Source organism: Musa acuminata, chromosome BXJ3-10 (assembly GCF_036884655.1).
Source record: "Musa acuminata AAA Group cultivar baxijiao chromosome BXJ3-10, Cavendish_Baxijiao_AAA, whole genome shotgun sequence".
NCBI classification, from domain to species: Eukaryota; Viridiplantae; Streptophyta; class Magnoliopsida; order Zingiberales; family Musaceae; genus Musa; species Musa acuminata.
Genome location: NC_088358.1, coordinates 15,510,578 through 15,532,817, shown reverse-complemented (window position 1 = coordinate 15,532,817; position 22,240 = coordinate 15,510,578). Strand labels below are relative to the sequence as shown.

The following is a 22,240-nucleotide window of genomic DNA, read 5'->3' as shown; positions in this document are numbered from 1 at the left end:
TCGGTAGCCATGTCTTAAGGCAACAAGCATGTCAATCATGTCCACTATTTTATCCTCTTGGGAGATAATCTGTGTCTTTGTATGATTCTCAAGGATAAAAGCTATTTTATCCTGTTTAGCTACCTCAAGATGGCTAATCTCCAATTGATGGAATGGTCCGTGTTTACATTACCAATCTGTTCTTCTAGAGCAAATAGTTCCTATAAAATACGAAATAGATAGCAGATACATTTAGGTTGAAGTAATTATATGAAAATAGAGTGGGATGAACAAAACCCACACTTTTACCTCATAACTCATGTTGTCTATGTTTAGTCTCAAGTCATGGCGCTCATCAAATGGATTCCTTCATCACAAATAGAGACTGCACTGTCAAGGCATGATGGACTATGCTCCTCTGATGCACAAAATTAAAGATTGAGCTTTTGAGTATTTATTTATTTATTTATCTATACCTTGATCGATTATTTACAAAATTTGTGCTCATAGCACTTGGTATTTATCTCCTCGAAGAATCCTTCGTTTCATTTAAATCTCAGCTGTATAATTCTCCTTATATATTGTATGTATCAAGAACAATTTTGATCGTCAACCCAATATAACAAGTTGAATCGACCTAACCTAGTTTTTGTTAATCATGTTGCCTTTAAAGCTCAAATCGAATGTGCTAATTTGGAGTTCTTGGTGGAGATGTCGTGAAGTGACCAGACTTGTAAAGATTAGCATCTGAATAGGCTCCTATTTGTAGTGTAAAGACCCTTAATCATATGCAATTAAATTGATATATCTACCATATCATACATATCATATTCATACTAAGCTGCAAGTAGATGGTAAAACGAGAAAGAGCTGACTCACAACTGTTCATAAAACAATGAAGAGAAACATAAGCCCAACTTACAACCTTCAAACCACAACCCTTCAAGTTTCGACAGAGTAGCAGTTTCCTAACGTACCCTGGCAGCTACATCAGGAAGCTAAATCATCAGAAAACTCCGGACGTGTAGGGAAACCGTGGCATCTTTTTGCTGCACAAACAATTTAAACCGTAAAAAGTATTTATGCCTGTGTAACGATGTGCTAATTGGTAATGCTGCTAGGGTGAGATGCACATGAGAGATCCAAAGCAAAGCATTAGGCATCAACATTAGAAGTCACGTCTATGCCAAGTTGTTCATTCCTATAAGCCTACGACATTAAAGAAATCCTTGAAAGTGCAAGAGTTTTTTAAGTGCAGATCCCAAGAACAGTGTAAATAAAAGAGATTAAACCATAAGTGACAGAGCAATGCAAAAGTGTTAGCCCTAAAACAGGCGCCTGTAATTCCCATAATAGTCATCGTCGTAATCGGAATCATCGTAGTCCTCATCCTCCTCATAATCCTCGTCTCCATCTTCATCATCGTCCAATTCTGAATCCTCATCAGATTCATACTCGAACAATGGGCACTTACATGTTTGGGTTTTGTTCTTCCATTCAGCCCCACAGGTGTAACAAAATTCGTATCCACACCTGCATATTCATATATTATGAATTATCCTCATTGAACAAAGTGTTATGATGTTAGAATTAGATATATAATGTCAATGGGCATGCACTAGGGTGGATTAGAGTCTGAAGAAAACACTATTCAAAGAACATTGACAAAATCACATGGTTCAAAGAAAAAAATTGAAATGAGGAATTTTAAAATAAAACCATTGTTATAGTCTGATCCTCTCTTAACCAAAATGTTGGTCAAACCATTATTATCTCAAACTCGGACCTCCATCAACCTAGGAGTCCAGAGAGTCATTATCGACAAACAATGTCTTTTCCTTTTATAGCTCAAAAACATTTCAGTTAGCAGTCCATCAGGCCACGAGTCATTTTCAGTATTCTCTTTTCGGTAGATGCAGCCAACTTGAGTTAGCTACCACTATTACAGAGGCGGATTGAAAATCTCTTGGAAGGCTTAACCAAATAGAAGAATCAAGAAATAAAAGGCAGCATTGACCATTGAATTAGATGGATCATAAAGATACATCTTTCAAGAAGAGCATGTGCTGGAGCAGACATTATTGGCACTACTCTATTTCTGTAGATTGATAAGATAATAGAAATAATTTTCAATTCACTAAAACATGAGCTTACAAAAGAACAAACAGTAATGTTGCCAAAATATTCATAGGTTAATTGTAAGTAAATTTAGATAGCCCATCAAACACCTAATGTTTGCAATTTTCTTATGCAAAACACAACAGTGGAATGGAAAGGCATCTCATGTTATGCCCATATGACCAATTGCCATGATGAATGACACATGTTGGCATGAGTCAAGATGCACTGTGCAAAAGATGAGCAAAACATGCATCCCAATCTATGACACAGGTGCCAAATATGGTTAGACCACTTTTTGGCCAGTCTTGACCTACACAGGAGCACACCAAACGATATGAATCAAGGCATTATCATGCCAAGGAGGTATCAACAAACCCCTGAACCATTACATGATAATTTGTGCATTAAACCATATCATTATGTCAAGAAACTATTCCAATTCTAGAGTTATAATTTGCACCAGGCTCTGAGAACCTCAGGATCATAATGTAATGCGTCTTTTCTTCAACCTAAGCAGACACCAAAGAGGATGCCATTTCTTTTCTCTAGAAAAGGAGATGAATGATTATGTATTTAATCGATGAAAAAACAAGACAAACTAAAAAATAATGAGTCTAAGTTCTGTGGAGGATAAAACAGAATGAAACTGTAAAAGAGAAATGCTTATTCACTGACTCTATATACTCAGTATAGGACAAAAGCACATAGCGCACTATAAACCCAAATAACACAACTACTATTATTACCAAGATCTCAAAATATGGGTAAGATTGGTATGTAGTACCGATCAGTATTTGCCCTTCAGATCAAGGATCAAAATTGGACCATATATATCAATGCCAATCAGTATTTTTTATCTATGCTTTGGTGAGGGTGATATAAGTCGGTATAGCAGTCTGATATACCTCTTTTGTATGAGTTTGACAAGGTGTTGAAACCAATATTAGATTGAGGTTTTAAACCTTAACTATCATTATCCCAAAATAAATTCATCTAAGACTATTTTAATTTTGTTTTTATTTGCACTCAAAGATGAAAAGGGAAGAGAAAACAAAGTGAGCCTTAAAATGCAGAGAAAGAGATACCATCATTCTCTTTTATGTAACTCGCAGCAGAACAACAAAGCTAATACCAGAAAGGTCCAAAGTCCTTACAAGTAAAAAAAAACTGGTACTGATTCTTGATGTAAGGTTCCATTGCACTACTAATTAACCAACCAGTATAGAATAATTTGATAAAAGCAGAACATACAAGATGATACAATCATCCATCAAATATGCAGTCAGATATAGAGCATAAACCACAGAAGGTGACTTCTGTCAGATTAGCATGTGCTATATTCAGGGATGAATCATCAAGAACAAGGCTACTTGAGCTACTCAAGGTTACCTGAGAATGAAATTTATTCTATTGGATCAGAAACTCGTGTTCTTTCCATTTGCTTTTCTGCTGTTTGGTTGGTAAAAAACAGTTAGATTGCTGTTTCAAATATATGAGACCTGCTATGTCAATGACCTACATATAAGTTAGTTCAACAGCTTTTAAATGAAGTCATTAGTAATCTAGTATAATTTAGTTCATCATGAATTAACTATCTCATGGACAAGATTTCCAAATAAAACTACAGACACCATTTGTCTTTCTGAAGATCTGTCATTAGATTTAAGAGATATTTCGACATTGGCCGTTTTACATAAAATAACTGAGTGCTTTTTCTTATAATCCCAACTCTTCTTTGAGTCTAAATCATATTATATTTCATACTTATTTGATTAAACCATCTAGGAAATTAGAACCTTGCATTGATGAAATTAGAACAAATCCTTCTGCATCAAGCTTCCAAGTCAGAAAATTTCCACCATGGTTATGCCATTTCAATGACCATGAGTCTTGGTCCAATAATAAGGATATATTTTGGACTAGAATTATCAAGGTGGTTAAAGAGGTAAGGTTGTGTATATTGACACTCAAACCTTGCATTGGCGGAGAACTCGTACTCCTTATTTTGGTTGTCATTTCAATATTATTTATTTTCCATCAGCTCCAACAGGTACTTCTGCCACTCTGAACAGACAATCACTTAAGCTTCGTTTTTGTTTCAGCAAACACCACAATGACATAGAAGTATACAGTGATGAGACACTCTATCATGCCTCCACATGTTCAGCTAGATGGACAATGCACCATAGCTGGTGTAATTGAATGAACCGTTAAGAATGAATTAATCTCTGGGCAACCTGAACTGTAGATCTTATACTTCTAATCGTAGACTTCTTATTAAACTGTACAAAAGGGCATACTCAGTGCACTAGGCTCCTGTCAATGCAGAGTCTAGAGAGTGTCAATATACATAGTCTTCTTTCTATATTATCTAAATATAGAGAGACTGGTTCTGTGACATGAACTTGGTGTACCAGATAGACCTTACCATTATACCAAGGTCAGCCCTTCACATTGAGCTGTTAGAACATAAAAATCACAAACACCAAAGCTGACACATTCATGTCAAGAAGTTTTTTTTCTCTTTTTGAGTCCAGTGGCAACTGTTGGTTATGAATCATGAAATATTCACCCTGAAATAACTCACCAACTTAGAATTACAATTGCACTAGTTGTGTAACAGTAATCCTCTCTTCATTAGTTACCATCTCATTCTATATTTAGGTTTTCTCTTAAGTCCTATGGTTGGTAGGACACATTAAGAATTTGATTGATCTATTTGACAAATAGCAGCTTGTGTGCAAAAATTTTCATGTTACAAATTCTAAGTAACCATTTTATTAATATAATGAACAACAAAAATAAACCAGACAACAAAATGAAAAATATACAAATAAAATAAGAAATCAAAGTCCATGAGAAATCAGCATATCGAAAACAACATAGGTCCAATAGTAAACAGCCTAGAAATTATGTGTAAAGAGACACGGAACAAAATATTACCTGCATGTCATGTGAAAACAACCTTCTGTCAGTTCAATCATGTGGTTGCACTTAACACACTGGCGCCATAACTTTTGCTTTGCAAGGGATTGTAACTTTGTCTCTTCTGGATGGAGATGTGGATTTAACCTCTTGAAGTCAGAGCATGATAGTCTCTCATGCCAAGGAACCTTACACCTAATGCAAAAAGAACCATTGCATTTGCTACATTTCCTTAATCCAGATGCATCAACATTCACTTTCTTAAAAGAAGACTCCAACTGAGGGCAAATTGCTTCACTTCTTGACATCAGAGCTGAGCACCTAGGGTATGGGCAGTAAACTCTTTCAGTTGCAGGTATTGATGCCTCCTTTAGACGCTGACCCATAATTTCTAGTAATCTAGGTGGTAAAAATTTCCTAGCACCTTCTGTATCAAGCTTCACTTCGCAGCCATCTTGTGGACAACCAGGTAGTATTCCATGATGCAGTTTAACTTCGACATGCTGTTTCATACAGGAGAAACAAAACCTGTGCAAACAACCATCCACAGCAAACATTTCAGAAGAATCGTTAACTTCCAAACAGATATTGCATGTCTCCCTCAGAGCTTTGAGGCCAACTAGGTCCACATTCTTGGACAGCTGAGAGTCTAAGACATCCCTTGCTAATCTGAATGCAAATCTGACACGGCAACGTGGCAGCAAAAATATTTGGCATTTTTCAAATTTTCTCTGGAGCATGTGGACTTGATTGATCATGTTGGCAAGTTTAATCTTTTTAATGCCCCATATACCTTTAACCTGTAAATGAGACCAGACATTACATGAAATGATGGAAAGGGGATATGATATGATCCTTTTGTTAGGAAAACAATCAAACAGTTACCCTATTAATAATTTGTGAACATCCAAATGGGTTGAAATGAGCATATGGAAAAATGACACATATATGAAACAATGCAGATTGACAAGGATAAAAGCAACTCAATGCAGATTGGGCTAGGATTACAAAATGTAATAGTTGGAGGACCTGAACTACAGCATAGTGTACTGGGTTTATATCAACTTGGTATGGTTGAAAACACATACCATCAACCTACACAATCATTCATCAGGATGGTGTTTAGTTCATGTTGTTGAATGTTGATTAAAGAAAATCTCAAGCCAGCATCAATTGGGGTTAGATAGGCTTGATCTTGAACTCGCAGTGAAAATCAACCCACACCCAATGCGAACTTAATCTATCCCATCCCAGCGATTTCAATAGGCGCTCGGGCACTCGCCTAGTCGCTCGGGTGAGGCGAGGCGAGGTGAGGCCCGAGCGCCTTGCTTCATGTCCAAGAAGCGCGCTTCAAAGAGACGTCGCTTGGGCGCTCGCCCGAAGCGCCCGGCGCTTGGGCTCGGGCGAGCGCCTGGGTTAAACCAAGTGACCCTGGTGCTTTAGTTCGTTCCGATGCTTTAGTTCGTTCAATCGAACCAACTAAAGCACCGATATTAGCCTCCCAGTATCCCTCTTGCAACTTCCCCAACCCTAACCCTGCTCGCGATTCTGCTACCAACATTTCCTCTCCGCTGTTGCTGCCTCTCTCCACTGTCGTTGCCTCTCTCCGCTGTCGCTGCTCTTCGCTGCCATTGCCATTGTTGTTGCTCACCGCTACCACTATCACTGCTCGTTGTTGCCATTGTCGCTGCTCGGCGCTACTATTGCTGCTCGCCGCTCCCGCTCTCACTGCCGTTGCTTGCTACTACTGCTGCCGCTGCTCTCAGTCAACAGCATTGGTCTTACTCTTACGTTGCGCTCTTGCTACCGCTGTCGCTGCCACTATCGCTGCTCGCCCATGCTTGCCATTGTCGCTGCTCCCGCTGCTCGCTGCTGCTATCTTACTCTTATTCACTCATCTCACATCGACTCGATAGTCTACTGTTAACAATATATTAATAGTATATTGTTAACTATATACTAGTAAGTAGTAACAGTATTTTTATTTATTAGATTAATAATATATTATTTTGATTTATTACTCAATTTTTTATTTATTTAAAATTATTGTTATTGTTTTGAATTTTGAGACTTTTTGTTAATATGATCAAGGTATGCAATTTCGAATAATACCGCCTGGTATGGGCGGTACGTACCAGTTCATCAACTGATCGGTACACCGACCGCCTGTCAGCGGACGAAAAAAAAAAAAAAAAAAAATATATATATATATATATATATTTATATATATATATATACACACGGGGTGATGTCGCCCCGCGTAGGAGAAGGAAAAGACGTCGCCTTTTATAAAAAAAAATATATAAATATTTATAATCTTTTTTATATATAACATATATTTATTAATTTATATATATATAAATATAAACGAGACGACGTCGTCAAATTATATATATATATATATATATATATATATATATATACCGAGTGGTATACCGAACGGTATATCGCTCGGTATACAATATCATACCGTACCGAGCGAACATTGAAACTTCGGTACGGTACGATATTGCGTACCTTGAATTTAATTATATCATATTTTCTTAATTTAATATCATATTTTATTTAAATAATTATATTTATTAATTATATTTATTAATTATATTATATATTTTTATATTTTAGTGTCTTGCTTCGCTCGGACGAGCGCCTCGGGCGTTTTTGGACCTTGGCGCCTAGTGATTTTTAAATCACTGTCCAATCCAAACCTAAACACTGCCTGTATCTACAAAATAAGTCATATTACATTTTTAAAAAATATTATTTGATAGAATCTTTATATTTAAAACTGAACCTCATGTATTTTACTTGTATACAACTTAAGTAACCCAATCCAACACAGAACAACCTTAACCCAACCAGAATTTGGATTAGATTAGTGTTGGGAAAGCCTTACGCTGAGATCAGTTTGGGGTTGATTTCTAATATGGCTCAACCTACCCATGTTGTAGCATGAACTCAGACATCAAATATACATATAAGTTATTCTTATAGAACTAACACCTTTCACGGTTCAAAAGTTCAAATGAATAAAATTGTCATAAGCAAGTCAAAACTATAATCTTGAGCAAAAGTTTCTAGATTATGTTTACTTTCACAAGAAGACAATAATCCTGATTTTCACAGGAATAGAATCCTTTCTTGCCTGTGAATAAGAATGACCCTAGTAATAGTATGCTCCAAAAGCTCAGTGTAACATCAAAATGCCCATTGGACACATCAGATTCAACTAGAATGCTCAAGTGAAGTTGTGTTGCTGGATGAACTCCCCCAGTGGTTTCATTTTCAAAATTTTGAGTATGCAAAAATAGATTTCATATGAAGTTCAAGCTTTTAATAAATTTCAACCAAGTTGCACCAAATCAAAGTCCTTTGTTACCTTATATCATGAATGAATGCTCTGATATCAGAAATTTTAGCAGAAATCAGGGGAAGAAAAACATAATCTACTCTAAACTGGTTTGGCATACATGTCGATAGATGAGGTGAAGATGATGTGCTTCATTTGTCATAGTGGAAGATAAGAGTAAACCAAGATCATAAACATTGTGAGTTCTTGATAATGTTCAAGAGGATATATATTCTACAGATCATCTGTTAGTCCAAGTTCTGCAGCTTGAACTTCTCTAGTACATAAATGTTTAGATTGATAGAATATTCTACTAAACTGGACAGCTGGTCCATGTATTTTATCAGAAAAAAAATCCTTGATTATTTCGAGGGAACTTCATAGACATATCCATATTTCTTTCTAATGCCAGATAATTATCAAATTTTGATATTGATCATGAAACTCATTTTAAAATCGAACATCAAACTAATTGGTCCAAGAACAATGAACAAGTTGACAGATGAATCTATAATGCAGGTCATTTGTTTCCCCTCCATGTACAATGAACTGACAGGTTAGCTACAAACAATAGTGCAAATTCTGAAAATGCTCTCTGACATCAAGAGAACATAGCTTGATAGAGAAAGTAATCATGGTACTCATTAATAATGAAAAGATATACACAAGCAATATCATTGGAAACATAGTGCCTTTTTGGGATCCAATGCAGCCTGAGCAGCATACCATATATATAAGTAGAGGCAGAAAACAAGATGAAACCATAAATGTGTCCTGGGTAGCTGCCATTGGCCAGCACCTATATTGTATACATTTAGTTACCTCTCTTTAACTCCATCTGATTGTGGAAGGCCAGACATATGGATTTCATGCTTAGATCGCAGATAGACTCTTATTATACTCACTGCATCACAATTACCATCCAGCATATATTTCCTCTTCCTTCACCAACTCCTCTTATTCCTTCCATACATGCTAGTATACCATGTACTGATACACCAATACCGGCTGTACTTACCAGTTAGATATGGGACTGGTACAGGGTCTGGGACGAGATTGCATTCCTTGCAAATGATTATACAAATGAATACAAAATGTAAACATGAAAGAAAATAATTCAATAAACCATAATAAGATCTTTGTGAATATACTGACAACCAATTCTGAGGAATTATAGGAACCAACTTATTATAAGTATAGTAACTAGTATATCACCTTCTTATCTTGATATATAATCTTTGCAGCAATGCCAGAAAAGGGTCATAGTTTTTATATCATTTTATATTCATATTCCTTTGACATACCATGACTTTTGAACATTTTGTATGATGTAATATCTTTGAGAACTCATAGTAAGCATACAACTATCTATCCACCTATAATTCTTTACTGTTCAAGCCAAGAGAAGAATAAGAAGAACAATTGCCCCAACATAGTAACAAATCAGCTGGACAAAATCTGCAAGCATAACATGAGCATGCAATATATATTGAGTCCCTCCAAAATGAGCAGAAGGAAACCTGATATATAAAAGAAGGGTTTCAGCATCTGAGAGAGCAAATACAATACCAGCCAATTATGTGGTCAAAAAACTCCCAGAATACGATATTAAAGTAAGAAAAGAAAGTAGATATCTTTTAGTCATTAATCTCCACTACAAGATCGAAGTCCATATCTACCATCTCAAACTGATAACACTGATCAAATCCAAATTCCATCATTTTTCATTTGTTGCGGATTTGTTTTCTCAAGGACAATGGAACGATGAAAGTCTTGATCTTCTTTTTTGACCTGTCCTAGGAAAAAAAATTATGCTCATTGGCATACCTCTTGAACCTGATGAGAATAAATGGATACCGAGACATCACCTAAAGGGATAATTACTGCTAAATCAACTTATTCCTTTCTTAATTCCAATGAATATGAGGCAAATGTGCATAGGGATTGGTGCCACATACTTTGGCACACTCCTAGAGTTAAAAGGTATTTTGATAGAAGTTGCTGCTTGGTCGACTCCCTAGTGCTGAAAGACCACATCATCTGGGCATTAGCAATCGACTATGTCCTCTTTGTGGGCTTCATGCTGAACGCTGTAAACAACTTTACTTGTATGTTCTCTAACGAGATCAGAAAAATGTTTGAACAAAATTGTTCCGTTCACTTTTGCTTTTTTAACTATTGGAAGGATGGTAAGTGGTTGGCTGAAGGAAATGATGATCACAAGAAACATGGTATGATTCTTAGGAGTCTCATTGCCAATGCACTTTGGTGGATTTCAAAGACCCATAATAATGCTATTTTTAGTAGTATTAATGCCAATCATAAAGGTGTATTCTATAAAATTATTGCTTCTATGGATCCAGTGATGAATGATTGTGTATTTGATGGAGATAAAGTGGTATGATCATTGAGAATTAGGTGGGAACGACTTAGCTTGGATTGGATTAAATTAAATTGTGGTGATTCTTGGAACTTAAAGAAGGAAGAGGGGATCGGTTTTGTCTTAAGAAATGATACAGTTAACACTTTGATTGTTGAGTGCAGGTAATGAAGAGGGCAAATGTGTACTCTAGTATGAGGTGAAGGCTATTTTTGAGGAACTAAAGGCTGCAAAAGCAAGTGGTGTGCAAAAAATCCATATTGAATATGATTCATTGGCTGTTTTTCGGTTCTTGCAAGAGGAATCCAAACCACTGTGGATGGTCCATAATGTAATTAGAAATAACCACATTTTGTTGGGGAAATTTTTGAATTATAAATGGATGCAGGAGCAATTTTGTTTATATGTTATTTGAATAAATTTTACTATTTTAGAGATATTTTAAATATGTCATAAGTGTTGATGAACAAATGTGCCGTGGCTGGTGAGTCAGCACGGCTCAGTCCACGAGTCGATGTTGGGAGTCTTCTGCTGCCTAAGTTGGACGCCGAGGTAGGCCGGGCCCTCGCGACGGGGTGTTGATCAGTATTTCTTAGTCCGGGCGCCGTCTGCGTTGAGCAGCGTCTCTCTGTTCCCGGGCTGGTTGGCAGCTCGCCTTCATTCGCTGGATGGCGATTCCCAGGTCAAGACGCTCGTGGCTCGCGGGTGGTCACTTGCCTGCAAAAATGGCCTTCGTCGGGTAATTCCCGACTTTGGCCCCTCCGACGAGCAAGTCAGTAGTTGTTTTTCCCTTCTCTTTTTGCGTTCTCCCCCCTTTGGCTGGATGCCGACCAGGGGCTTTTATATTATTGTACGAGGGTCGGTCGCACGCGGGTTCGACGTGGCGACTGATCCTCGAGGGATGAGACGATACTATGTGGCCGCTGTCCCGGGATGCGCGGGACGGCGTCAGACAACACCGCCCCGAGCTTCCGGGATGGGACATGCCAAACAATGCCTCGGTACGGATTCTGACTTAGCGTGTGGGGGTGCTCCCCTTACTGACCCGGCATTGGTTGTGACGTGTCCTGGACCCAAAGTATGCCTTATCAATAAGTTACCACATGGCAACATCTACTCAAGGAAAGGAAAAAGGACAAAAAAAAAGGAACAAATCAAGTTTGTTATTTGATAGGGCATATTTTGGCCCTAGATGAATCACAGCAACGTCACATGCCATCAGCCGCGAACCTGATGCCACACGTCGTCAGAACCGCGAGGTGCACGCCACGTCAGGTTCGGTACCGATACACTATGCGACTTGACCGTCCCGAGAGCCCGAGGCGGTGCCGTCTGACACCGCTCAGGCACCCCCAAAGACGCCATCTCGTCAGAGAAGTCGTCTCGCCCTCACGAAAGTCAGCGGCCATACCGAACCGAGGCGCAACCAACCCTTGCACGCAGGTATAAAATCCCCTGTCCAATGCCCTGCCGGGGGGGAAGGAAGAGAAAGCAAACGGAACTGACTTGCTCGTTGGAGGGACCAAAGTCGGGAAGCACCCGACGAAGGCCATTTTGCAGGGAGGTGGGCACCCCCGAGCGGCGGGCGTCTTCACTCCGGAGTCGTCATCCGGTGCGTAGAGGAGGGTGGCCCGTCGGCCCGGATCCCGACCAACGCCGGTTTGCAACCCCCTTCCCAAGGGCACGCCCACGTCGCGAAGAAAAGCAGCCAACCACCCCGGGGACGAGAGGGCTCAACCCGCCACAAACAACACTCAAGTCGGCAGGACTTGGAGCGTCAACCCCCACCCACTCACGAGGACTCAATCGACCCCGCCAGTCCGACCCTCGCCCGAGACGCTCAAGAGGCGTAGCCACCTCATCTTCCTACTCATTCCACCAGGAGTTCCCGACGTCGGCCCGCTGACCTAACCGTGTTGACTCATCAGCCACGGTACTTTTATTCACTAACATTATTGATTGAAGATTATAGATCTTGATTGAGGATCTTAAAGATTCATCTCTATAAAGATTATAAAAGTCTATCAATCAGTACTATCATAAAAAAGATTAACCTTCAAATCAAATTAAAAATATTATCTTCTTCAAAGGAAAAAACATATTGTATATTTGATTAGATACAATTGTAATTTTTTATTTTTTTATTTTTTTTATTCTTGTTTGTAGTTGGGCCTATAAAAAGGACTAGAACATCGTAGTGAAGATCAATTAGAAGATGAATCAATGAATGAATTCTTTTTCCACCTTGTGTGTAAGTGGTAGTATAAGACCACATTTGTTTTTTCCGATGGAAAATTCCATTGTCCACATGCAACACATGGGGAGATCGGAGTCTCCTCTTTGAGCCAAAACAAGTCTCGTAGTTATTTAAGTTATTATCCTTTATTATCTCTCTTTCTATCTTAAAAAAAATCCATTGATACTTGTCCTACTTCATAGGTTTTATCATATTTATCGAAAAAGCAATAAGGTTGCAAATTGTTGCTACTCGTCCTGCTTCATAGGCTTTCTCATATTTATCAAAAAAGCAATAAGGTTGCAAATTGTTGCTACTCATCCCACGTCATAGGCTTTCTCATATTTACCGAAAAAGCAATAAGGTTGCAAATTGTTGCTACTAGTCCCACCGTCATAGGCTTTCTCATATTTACCTAAAATGCAATAAGGTTGCATACTACTAGCTCAGTATTTTCAACGACCAAAATGCTCTCAAAAGTGGAATGACCCTCCGATTTGTTCTTGTTACCTAACCTTGATGTAAGGGAAGATTTCTACACCCGTCTTCAAAATTTTTTAAAAAATATATCTGCAATTAGTATCGAACAAACTAAACTACCATGCAAATAAATAGGGTTTTCAAATTCCTAATCGAAAGCCATCAGTTATGATCTCAAGGTTAACTGGCACTTCTGGAAACCCTAATTCCACCACTAAGTTAATACAAAAAATTTTAACAATCTGAAGAGCAAGCTGAACTAGAACAACAACAATGTATTAGGGATCTTCTTAATTCTTATAGGCAAGATGAAATTGCTAGGCGGAGCATAGAATCCAACGAAGCAACAAACTCACATGATTGTAGAGCGTCCTGTAGTCGCAGAACACGCGAAGCCTCTTGATGCCCAACGAGATGACCGCGTTCAGGCCCTCGACCAGCGCTTTCGCCTCCAAAACCTCGCGACAAGTCCCAGCGGCCGAGACCGGCACCGGTTTCTGGATCTTCAGCACCGGATTGTCTTTGTGATCGCAAACGGCAACCCCAATCGCGGCGAGGTGGACCCAGGCGTCCTTGACGAGGACCCGGCTGGCCATGCCCTTGAAATAGAGGCGGAAGGTGGGCTCGTCCACGATGCGGGCCGCCTCAATCGGTCGCTCGAACTCGTCGCCATACTCCTCCCACTCGTCCTCGGGCATCTCGAGGATCTCGCGGGCGAAGCGCTCGTCGTGGGCGCAGCGGCGGAGATCGTCGGCGATGCGGCGGAGCTCTTCCTGGCACCGGTCGTTGTCCTTTCTCTCTAGGTGGAAGCGCTCTAGCTCGAGGGCCTGCAGGCGCATGACTTGGGCGAGGCCTTCGTCGTCGTCGTCTACTTTACCACCGGCAGATGCAGCGATGATCGGCGGCAAGGCGGAGGAGGAGGTGGCGGCGGCGGCGGTGGAGGAGGAGGGGCGGGAGGAAGAGGGGCGATGGGAGGGATGGAGGGCGAGGGAGGCGGTCATGGCCTCCTCCATCTGTAGGCGAAAGGCGAATTCGAGGTCGGACTCCGCGGCGGCGGCGGCCATGAGCTTCCGGTGTTGGCTGGAGACGAGGATGTCGAGGTCGTCCGCCTCGCTCATGTCACTATGTCATGTTCCTTCGCGACTCGTGCGAGCGTAGAAGAGAAGTAGACGTGCGTGCGAGGGGTCTTCCGCCCTTTCTGCTCTCTATTCTTGCTTCTGTTTCGGCTTTGTACGGGCTTTAATCTCGACCGACCGTATTGAACGAGTGGAAAGTATTGACTCGTCTTTAAGTATTTATTTGTAGTTGACTTAACACCTGATCCGAGTATTATATTAGACACTAAATCTTTATAGATTATATGCCTTTAATAAAATTAATATTATGATATTATCTATTTAGAGGATCAAATCGCACGAGGATTATTGTTTGATACCTGAAATAAATTCACTAAAGTGGGACTAATTATGACTCATCTTTATCTCATTTTAACTTCTACGTTACATTGAATATTTTCAATAGATCATTCAATACGATGCAGTAGAACTTTTAGTGATTAAGGTGTTATGTACCCCAATATAAGGAAAGAGTTTATGTCTTGATGTTTATGACTCATATCATAAAAGTTTGCCAATTTAAAGCGTTAATAAAATTACACCGAGTTTAACCTTGTAATCTTATTGTATAGATTATATAATGATGTAGGATGAGTAGCAACGAATTTTTTTATAATAGAGAAATAAAATGGGAGAAAAAAGATAATAATTGAATGAAAAAAAATAAATAGATAATTATCATACTCACTTTAGGAAAAATAATTATGAGCTCATCTACAAGGTGAAAAAAAAAATATTTATTTACTTTTTATTGATCTTAATTATAATATTGATAATATTCTTGACTGATAGACTTTGATAATCTTCAATTAAGACATTTTTTTTTTTTGTGTTTGCTTACTTTTTCTCCTTATTGAGTATATATTATCATACGACAATTTATTATAAAATTTAAAATATCTCTAAGTTAATTAAATTTATTTAAATAAAAAGATAAACCAAATTGCTCCTGCATTATATACTTCCCCTACATAGAAAATCTCCTCGAGTTTATATAATCGAAATATAGATCAACCTTGATAATATAACATCTTGACTAAATCAAAAGCTCTAATACTAAAATCTAAGGTAAGATAAATAGTAATAATTTATGTTTTCATAATAGAGAAATAAAAAGATAGAAGAAAAATATAATAACTAAATGATAACAACAAAAATAAAAGATAGTTGTAGTATGAAAATAATTATGGCCTCACAACACTCATACACAAGTGAAAAAAAAACTTAATTCATTGATTCATATTTTGATTAATCTCAATTATAATATTTTTACACCTTTTTATAAGCCCAAGTAAAAATAATTATAAATATATTTTTATTATAGACTTCTCTAATTGATCGTTTTGTCGACTATCATATGTCCTTCCTCACAATCAAGATTCGGGTACCTGCATTCTAGAAGTCATTCAGTTCCTTGAAAATTTTCTCTATGAATGTTGGTTTCTTTATTTTTCACTTTAGAGACTAAGATGATCTTTCTAGGATGCTTGAATCTGACTTGTGGTATATTTAGAACAAGCTCCTCATTCTTCGATCCTGAAAATATGATTTTCAACTAAAGAATATCAAATTTTTTACTATTCTAATTTGAGTAAAATATTCAACATTTTTTTTATGTGAACTTCTAAATTTGTCAGCATTATTGCTAGCGACATTAGAAAGCTATTTTTTCTATAGACCAGCTCACCAATTCTAAGGAGAGTATTGGATTTGTACTAGTGTGCGTAGATGTTTCTACTACTTCAAATCTTTCTTATGTCCTATACTTTTCCCTTAATGATGCTAAAAGACTATATTGTTAGGCTACATCATGAATGAAAACCCGTAGTAAACACACAACTAAATGGGTCCCGAAGCAGCCAATAGCTCCTACTTTCTATCTCGCCTATGTCGATGGAGATCCCCTCCACTATTTTTGTTTCCGTGGCTTTTCTAGGCTAATTACTTCTGTGCCAATTGTGTCATAGGCAATTCTTATTTTAGTTGTATGTGATATTGGTCCTACTAAGTTAGTGAATCTTGTGCCACTTAAGTCTATACAGATTGTCTCTATTATCTCTGCATTAGTTATCTATGGTATTGGGCTTCCCATAGGACATGCAGATTGTCTCTAGTATCTACGTCGCCGTGACAATCTCAATAGCTTTGGTGCCCTCATGAGTACTGATATAATTGATTTCGAGGAGGTGAAAGAAGATAGATATTTTATATTTGTCAACCTTTAATTTTATTGTGCTTGAGTCTCACGTACTTTCAACTATAACTAACATACCACATATACTTTAAACTATATGCTAGCATAAATAATATGTTTATATTTTAAAAATATGATAAATGATATGCTCATGTTTTCAACTTTTAAGAGTGAAATACATTGTTTCCAAAAATATCATTCTTAGTAATCTACGAAATATTGATTGAGCATGCATAAGTATTAATATTTACATTAAACATAATGTAACAAGTTTAAGTATACTAGCGAACTTGAATATTAGGTTATGATAATAGGCATACATATAGTGACTAGAAGTGGTGGTTGAATTTGTTGGGAAACCTTTAAGAAACATCACATGCAAAGAGAAAATAAAAATAAAAAATCAGTTTCCCAAAATAGGTTTATTGAATCGTCATGAAGATCGGGAGTGAAAAACTTATAAAAACTAAAAACTACATAAGATAAGTGAAATACTCTCACCTAGGAGAGATCGTATATCTCATAAACTATAGATCCTAGTCTATGGATGATGGAGCTCTTGCAAACTTCTTTTTAGCGGTGATTCACATGATGGATGAAGCGGTAAAGCACCTCCTCTCATGACATGTACTTTCTTTGCCTTTGCATACTACCACGTATTGGCAAAACAAGAAGGGGTTAACTCTTCTTACTATCCTCATGCACAAGTAGGGGCTGGTGGCAAGGGAAGAAAGAAGAGGAGAACCGCTTCATCCATCATGTGAATCACCGCTAAAAAGAAGTTTGCAAGAGCTCCATCAGTCACGTATTGGCAAAACAAGAAGGGGTTAACCCTTCTTACTATCCTCATGCACAAGTAGGGGCTGGTGGCAAGGGAAGAGAGAGGAGGAGAAGAAAGGAGGTGAGCCGCCAAAGGAGTCTAGCCCATGATCATTTGGTCCCTTTCTTATTTATAAAGAGTCCTTCTTACTTTAACCCTAATGGATCCTGCCCTATTGGGTATTGCATCTTTCTCCAATTACCTTGACATATTAGAAATTGAATCTCTTTCCAATTGTCCACTTTTAGCCTTTATTGGGTTTTGTTGAATATCATATTTTGATGATGAAATCAATTGATGAAGTTATTGTTGAATCTCGAATTTTGATGATGAAACCAATTGATAGTATTTATTTGATTTGCGTTTTGAGTGATGTAGGAAGCTTCGATCAAGGAGAGATAATTGAAGCAGAAAAAATCATGTTGGGCCGAAGTGGAACATGTCAGAATATTAGACGTCGAGCCGAAGGATCGGTCGATGTGTCGGCAGAAGACTTCGGGCCAAGAATTCGGGTATCGGGCCAAGAAGAGCGAAAATTACGTCAAGAAAATCGGAGTTGCGGATGTCAACTGGCCGATTGGGCAATAGGCCACAAGAGAGAATGGCACTAAAGAATTGGACGAAGTGTCGAACCAATGACATGACCGGACAACATTTGATGAGCTTTATAATAATTATCTGGATTGAAGTAGGTTTTAGGTCTAATTAAGTCGGTATTAACGTGAAACAATATCAACTCAATTAGGAGCCAATTGGGCCTAAATTAGGAGTGATTTAGGCTCATTGGGAGGCTCGTTCAATGACCCAAATGTTGGGCCACACGATGGCACTACCATAATTGGAGGTAGAACCGCCTATGAGTTGAAAAACTTAAAAAATCCGATCTCCGAGGTTGTCAGGCAGTGGTACCGCTCAAACAAAGTCTCCCAGGTGGTAGTACCACCAAATTGGGCTATGGTACTGCCTAGTGTCAGGCTGCAGGCGGTGGTACCGTCCAGTGCAGGCGTTGGTACCACCCATACCCTAAAATCTCGGTGATTTAAATTTTAGGCTCCAAATTTGAATCCATTTGGGGCCTATAAATACCCCACTCTTTCTTACTTAGAATAGCAAGAATTGGGTGGAAAAGGGGAAAGAATTCTTGATAAGAAAGAGTTGAAAAAGATTGAAAAGTGTTGAGTGTTCCCCTCTACCTCTTAGAGTTTAGAGTTCATTCTAAGAGAGGTGTGAAACTTATAAATGTTCTCTCCTAAGCTTATCAAAAGGAGAATAGAGTTGTAAAGAGGTAGTTGGTCTTTGCCTATTGAAGGAAGACCGTTAGTAGATGCTAGTGGCCTAAACGGAAGAGGAATCGGTAGAGTGGATGTAGGTCACGACAACCGAATCACTATAAATCGGTTTGCATTCTTATTCTATTTTTAATTCTAACTAATTTACTTACTTTATTTGCTCATTACATTCTTGCAAACGCTTTAAAATTAAACACTTTTTTAAATCGATTTTCGACAAACGAAGATTTTACAAAACCAACATTTTTATTTGCTGCACTAATTCACTCCCCCCCCCCCCCTCTTAGTGCTGACTCATTCCTAACAGTTGATATCAGAGCCACGTTCATTTCTCATTTGGTTTAATACCCAAGAGAAATGACTCTTTTCAGCTTTTAAGAGGGTCACTCTTTCATTTATCCTCCCTTGTTTAATGGGACAGATTACATATATTGGAAAACTCGAATAAGAGTTTTCTTGCTTTCTTTGGATTTGAATTTATAGAATATTGTCGAAAGCGGTTTTCGAAGGTCTTCTCTTCTAATGAACCATTGGAATGATTTGGAGAAGAAGACTTTTTCTTTAAATGCTAGAGGTATGAATGCTCTATTTTGTGTCTTAGACAAAAATAAATTCAATCGGGTTTATACTTGCGAAATGACTTTTGACATTTGACATACTCTTGAAATCACATATGAATGGACTAGCAAAGTTAAAGATTTGAAAATTAACTTTTTGATGTATGATTTTGAATTATTTCATATAAAACTAAGCGAAACCATTGGAGATATGTACACCCATTTTATGGATGTCATCAATGGTTTAAAGGCACTTGGTAAAATTTTTTCGGATTTTGAACTTGTAAACAAAATTTTACGTTCTCTTCATAAGAATTGGGATTCAAAAGTAACTACCATACAAGAGGCAAAAGACTTAAATAAGTTTATACTCGAAGAACTTATCGGATCTTTAATGACCTATGAAATGAGTTGTATGGCACAAAACAAACATGAGAACAACCTTACAAAGAATAAGAATGATTTCGGACTTGGAACAATTGAAGACTACTCGTGCATAAGCTCAAGTGATAGTGAACTTGAACTCCTCACTATAAAATTTTAAAAGTTTATGAAACAAGAATTAAAGAACAAAAATAAACTTAAAAAGAACGCAACTACTTGGTATGAATATAAGAAGAGGGAAGCACTTTGGGATGAATCGAGCTCATCCGATAACGAGGAGCAAACCGATAAAGGCAAGGTGGCAAATTACGCCTTAACGACTTTCAACGATAAGGTAACCAAAACCCCTTTGCTTTATTTCGAAATTACATGATGTATTTCATGAGTCATTCTTAAATTAGATTAGAAAAAATTATATATATATATATTTTTAAAAATTATATATAATTAAAAAAAATATATATGATAAAAATGACAAGTTTAGGAATCATGCTTATCCTTCTAGTAATTTTGAAAATGATCATGAAAATTGTATGCTTTATGATAAAGGAACAAAATATTAGACTTAAATATAATGCTTAAGATAAATCTTATGTATGTTTTTAAGAAGTATTAATGTGTATCTTAATGATTTCTATATTACTTTTCGATTTCATTTAAGAATGTTTTATGATTAATGAAATCATACTTGATGATTTAATAATGCATAATGATGATTTTAAATTATGTTTAATGGTTTTATATTTTGAAATTATGTATGATAATTTTTGTGGTTCATGGCTTATTGATGTTTGTCACAATAAAAGTTGATTTTTCAGTTTTGAACAAGATGGATGGTTTTCATATAAAAAACTTGAGCATATTTATATGAAACCAATTACATAAAATGAAACACATAAAAAGGAAAATCTATTGTCATTGAACTTAAAATGATAAATCAAATCTCTTGTTTAAAGAAGTCATATGTTTAATGTGTTATATTTTTGGACATGATGATGAAATTTGTTTTTCAGTTTTAAACGTTGATGCATATTTTTATTTGGCACAAATGAAAAAGGCTTGCTTGAAATAAATCACATGAATTGAAACAACTAAAAATAGGAAAGCTTTCTCCTTAAAATATGTTTCTACTTTATCGATTTTTTTTTTCAAAAAGGAGAGATTAATGAATCTATCTATGTTTCCTTTTGAATCTATTGAAAACAATTTTGATGATTGGACTATTTGAATTTGAATAAGCTTTATCTTGATTCTTCGAGATTTATAACATGAAATCTTTTATGAATCAAGATCTCTTATTTGATCTCTTATGTTTTTCTTTGTCATTTACTAAAGAGGAAAATAATTCAATTTATGATCTTGGTTTCTTGATATTTAATACTTGAAATCTTTCTATGAATTAAGATTATTTTCTCCTTGTTTCTTTTTTCTATTCACCAAAAAAGGAGACTTATCCTCGATGTTTCTTTTTGCTATCTACTATCTAAATGAATCATGATTTTTCAGAATTACAATTTTTATGATTCATAATGAATTGAGAGATTTTATATGCATGAATTGAGATCTTATTCTCCTACAAGATTAAATGAATTTTATCTATATCATGATCTTCTAAGAATTCTTTTTGTTATTTATTTAAGAGGAGATTTGTTAAAATGAATCATGGTTTCTCTTGATTTCTTAGAATTATAACTTAAAAATTCTTTTTATAAATCAAGATTATCTACTATGATTCTTTCTTTTCGCTATTTGAGTCATCCAAAAAGAATCATAATTTTTATCTTGATTTTTTGAGATTTATAGCTTGAAATTTCTTATGCATGAATCAAGATATTATATCATTTGATCTCCTAAGATTTCGTTAGGAGATTTGTTAAAATGAATCATGTCTTTTGGTATTCACATGATTATATCTTTCATGCCATGATTTATTTATGATACTCCCTTGTATTCATTTAGTGTATATCTCATCACCCAATTAATTTTTCTTGATATTCTTCATATGATGAAATGAATGTGATGATTTGAAATTATGCATGCAATACTTATGATATTATGTTGATGCATACAAATGAGAAGTTATGATCATGCATTGTAGGATGTAATGTAATTTGACATTTTGATACATCATGATTTGAATTATTTATGATTTGGAATGATGCATGCAATACTTATGATTTTATTATGATGATATATATGATGTATTGCATATGATGTGAATCATTATTAAAATTGTTTTGACTTGAATTCAAGATTTATCTTAATTATGACATATTAAAATAAGAATGATACTTTAATCTTGTCATAATTTAAAAATTGATGTAAAGGGAAATAAATTACAACATTATATTCTTCCCTTCTTTTTGACAATGACAAAGGGGAAGAAAAATTGCTAGCTCAAGATGCAAAAA

At 36.7% G+C, this 22,240-nt stretch overlaps 1 protein-coding gene across 1 annotated transcript; it reads right to left on the bottom strand.

Annotated features, from left to right (window-relative positions):
• Positions 1 to 1,120: 1,120 nt before the first annotated feature.
• On the bottom strand, positions 1,121 to 14,681 carry LOC103999856 (E3 ubiquitin-protein ligase RSL1). The gene is made up of 3 exons (XM_009421736.3): positions 13,827 to 14,681; positions 5,044 to 5,825; positions 1,121 to 1,512 (listed from the first exon to the last, which is right to left on the bottom strand). The coding sequence occupies exons 1-3, from the start codon at positions 14,586 to 14,588 to the stop codon at positions 1,305 to 1,307; spliced, it is 1,752 nt and encodes a 583-aa protein (XP_009420011.3). The 5' UTR covers positions 14,589 to 14,681; the 3' UTR covers positions 1,121 to 1,304.
• Positions 14,682 to 22,240: the final 7,559 nt, after the last annotated feature.

What these genes read in the sequence shown, in the direction of transcription:
- LOC103999856 (XM_009421736.3), bottom strand. Translation starts at nt 14,588, where the DNA reads ATGAGCGAGGCGGACGACCTCGACATCCTCGTCTCCAGCCAACACCGG. An exon ending in ACAGGACGCTCTACAATCAT is followed by an intron (nt 5,826 to 13,826) that starts GTGAGTTTGTTG and finishes TCTCATTTACAG; the next exon opens with GTTAAAGGTATATGGGGCAT. An exon ending in TGTTTTCACATGACATGCAG is followed by an intron (nt 1,513 to 5,043) that starts GTAATATTTTGT and finishes ATGAATATGCAG; the next exon opens with GTGTGGATACGAATTTTGTT.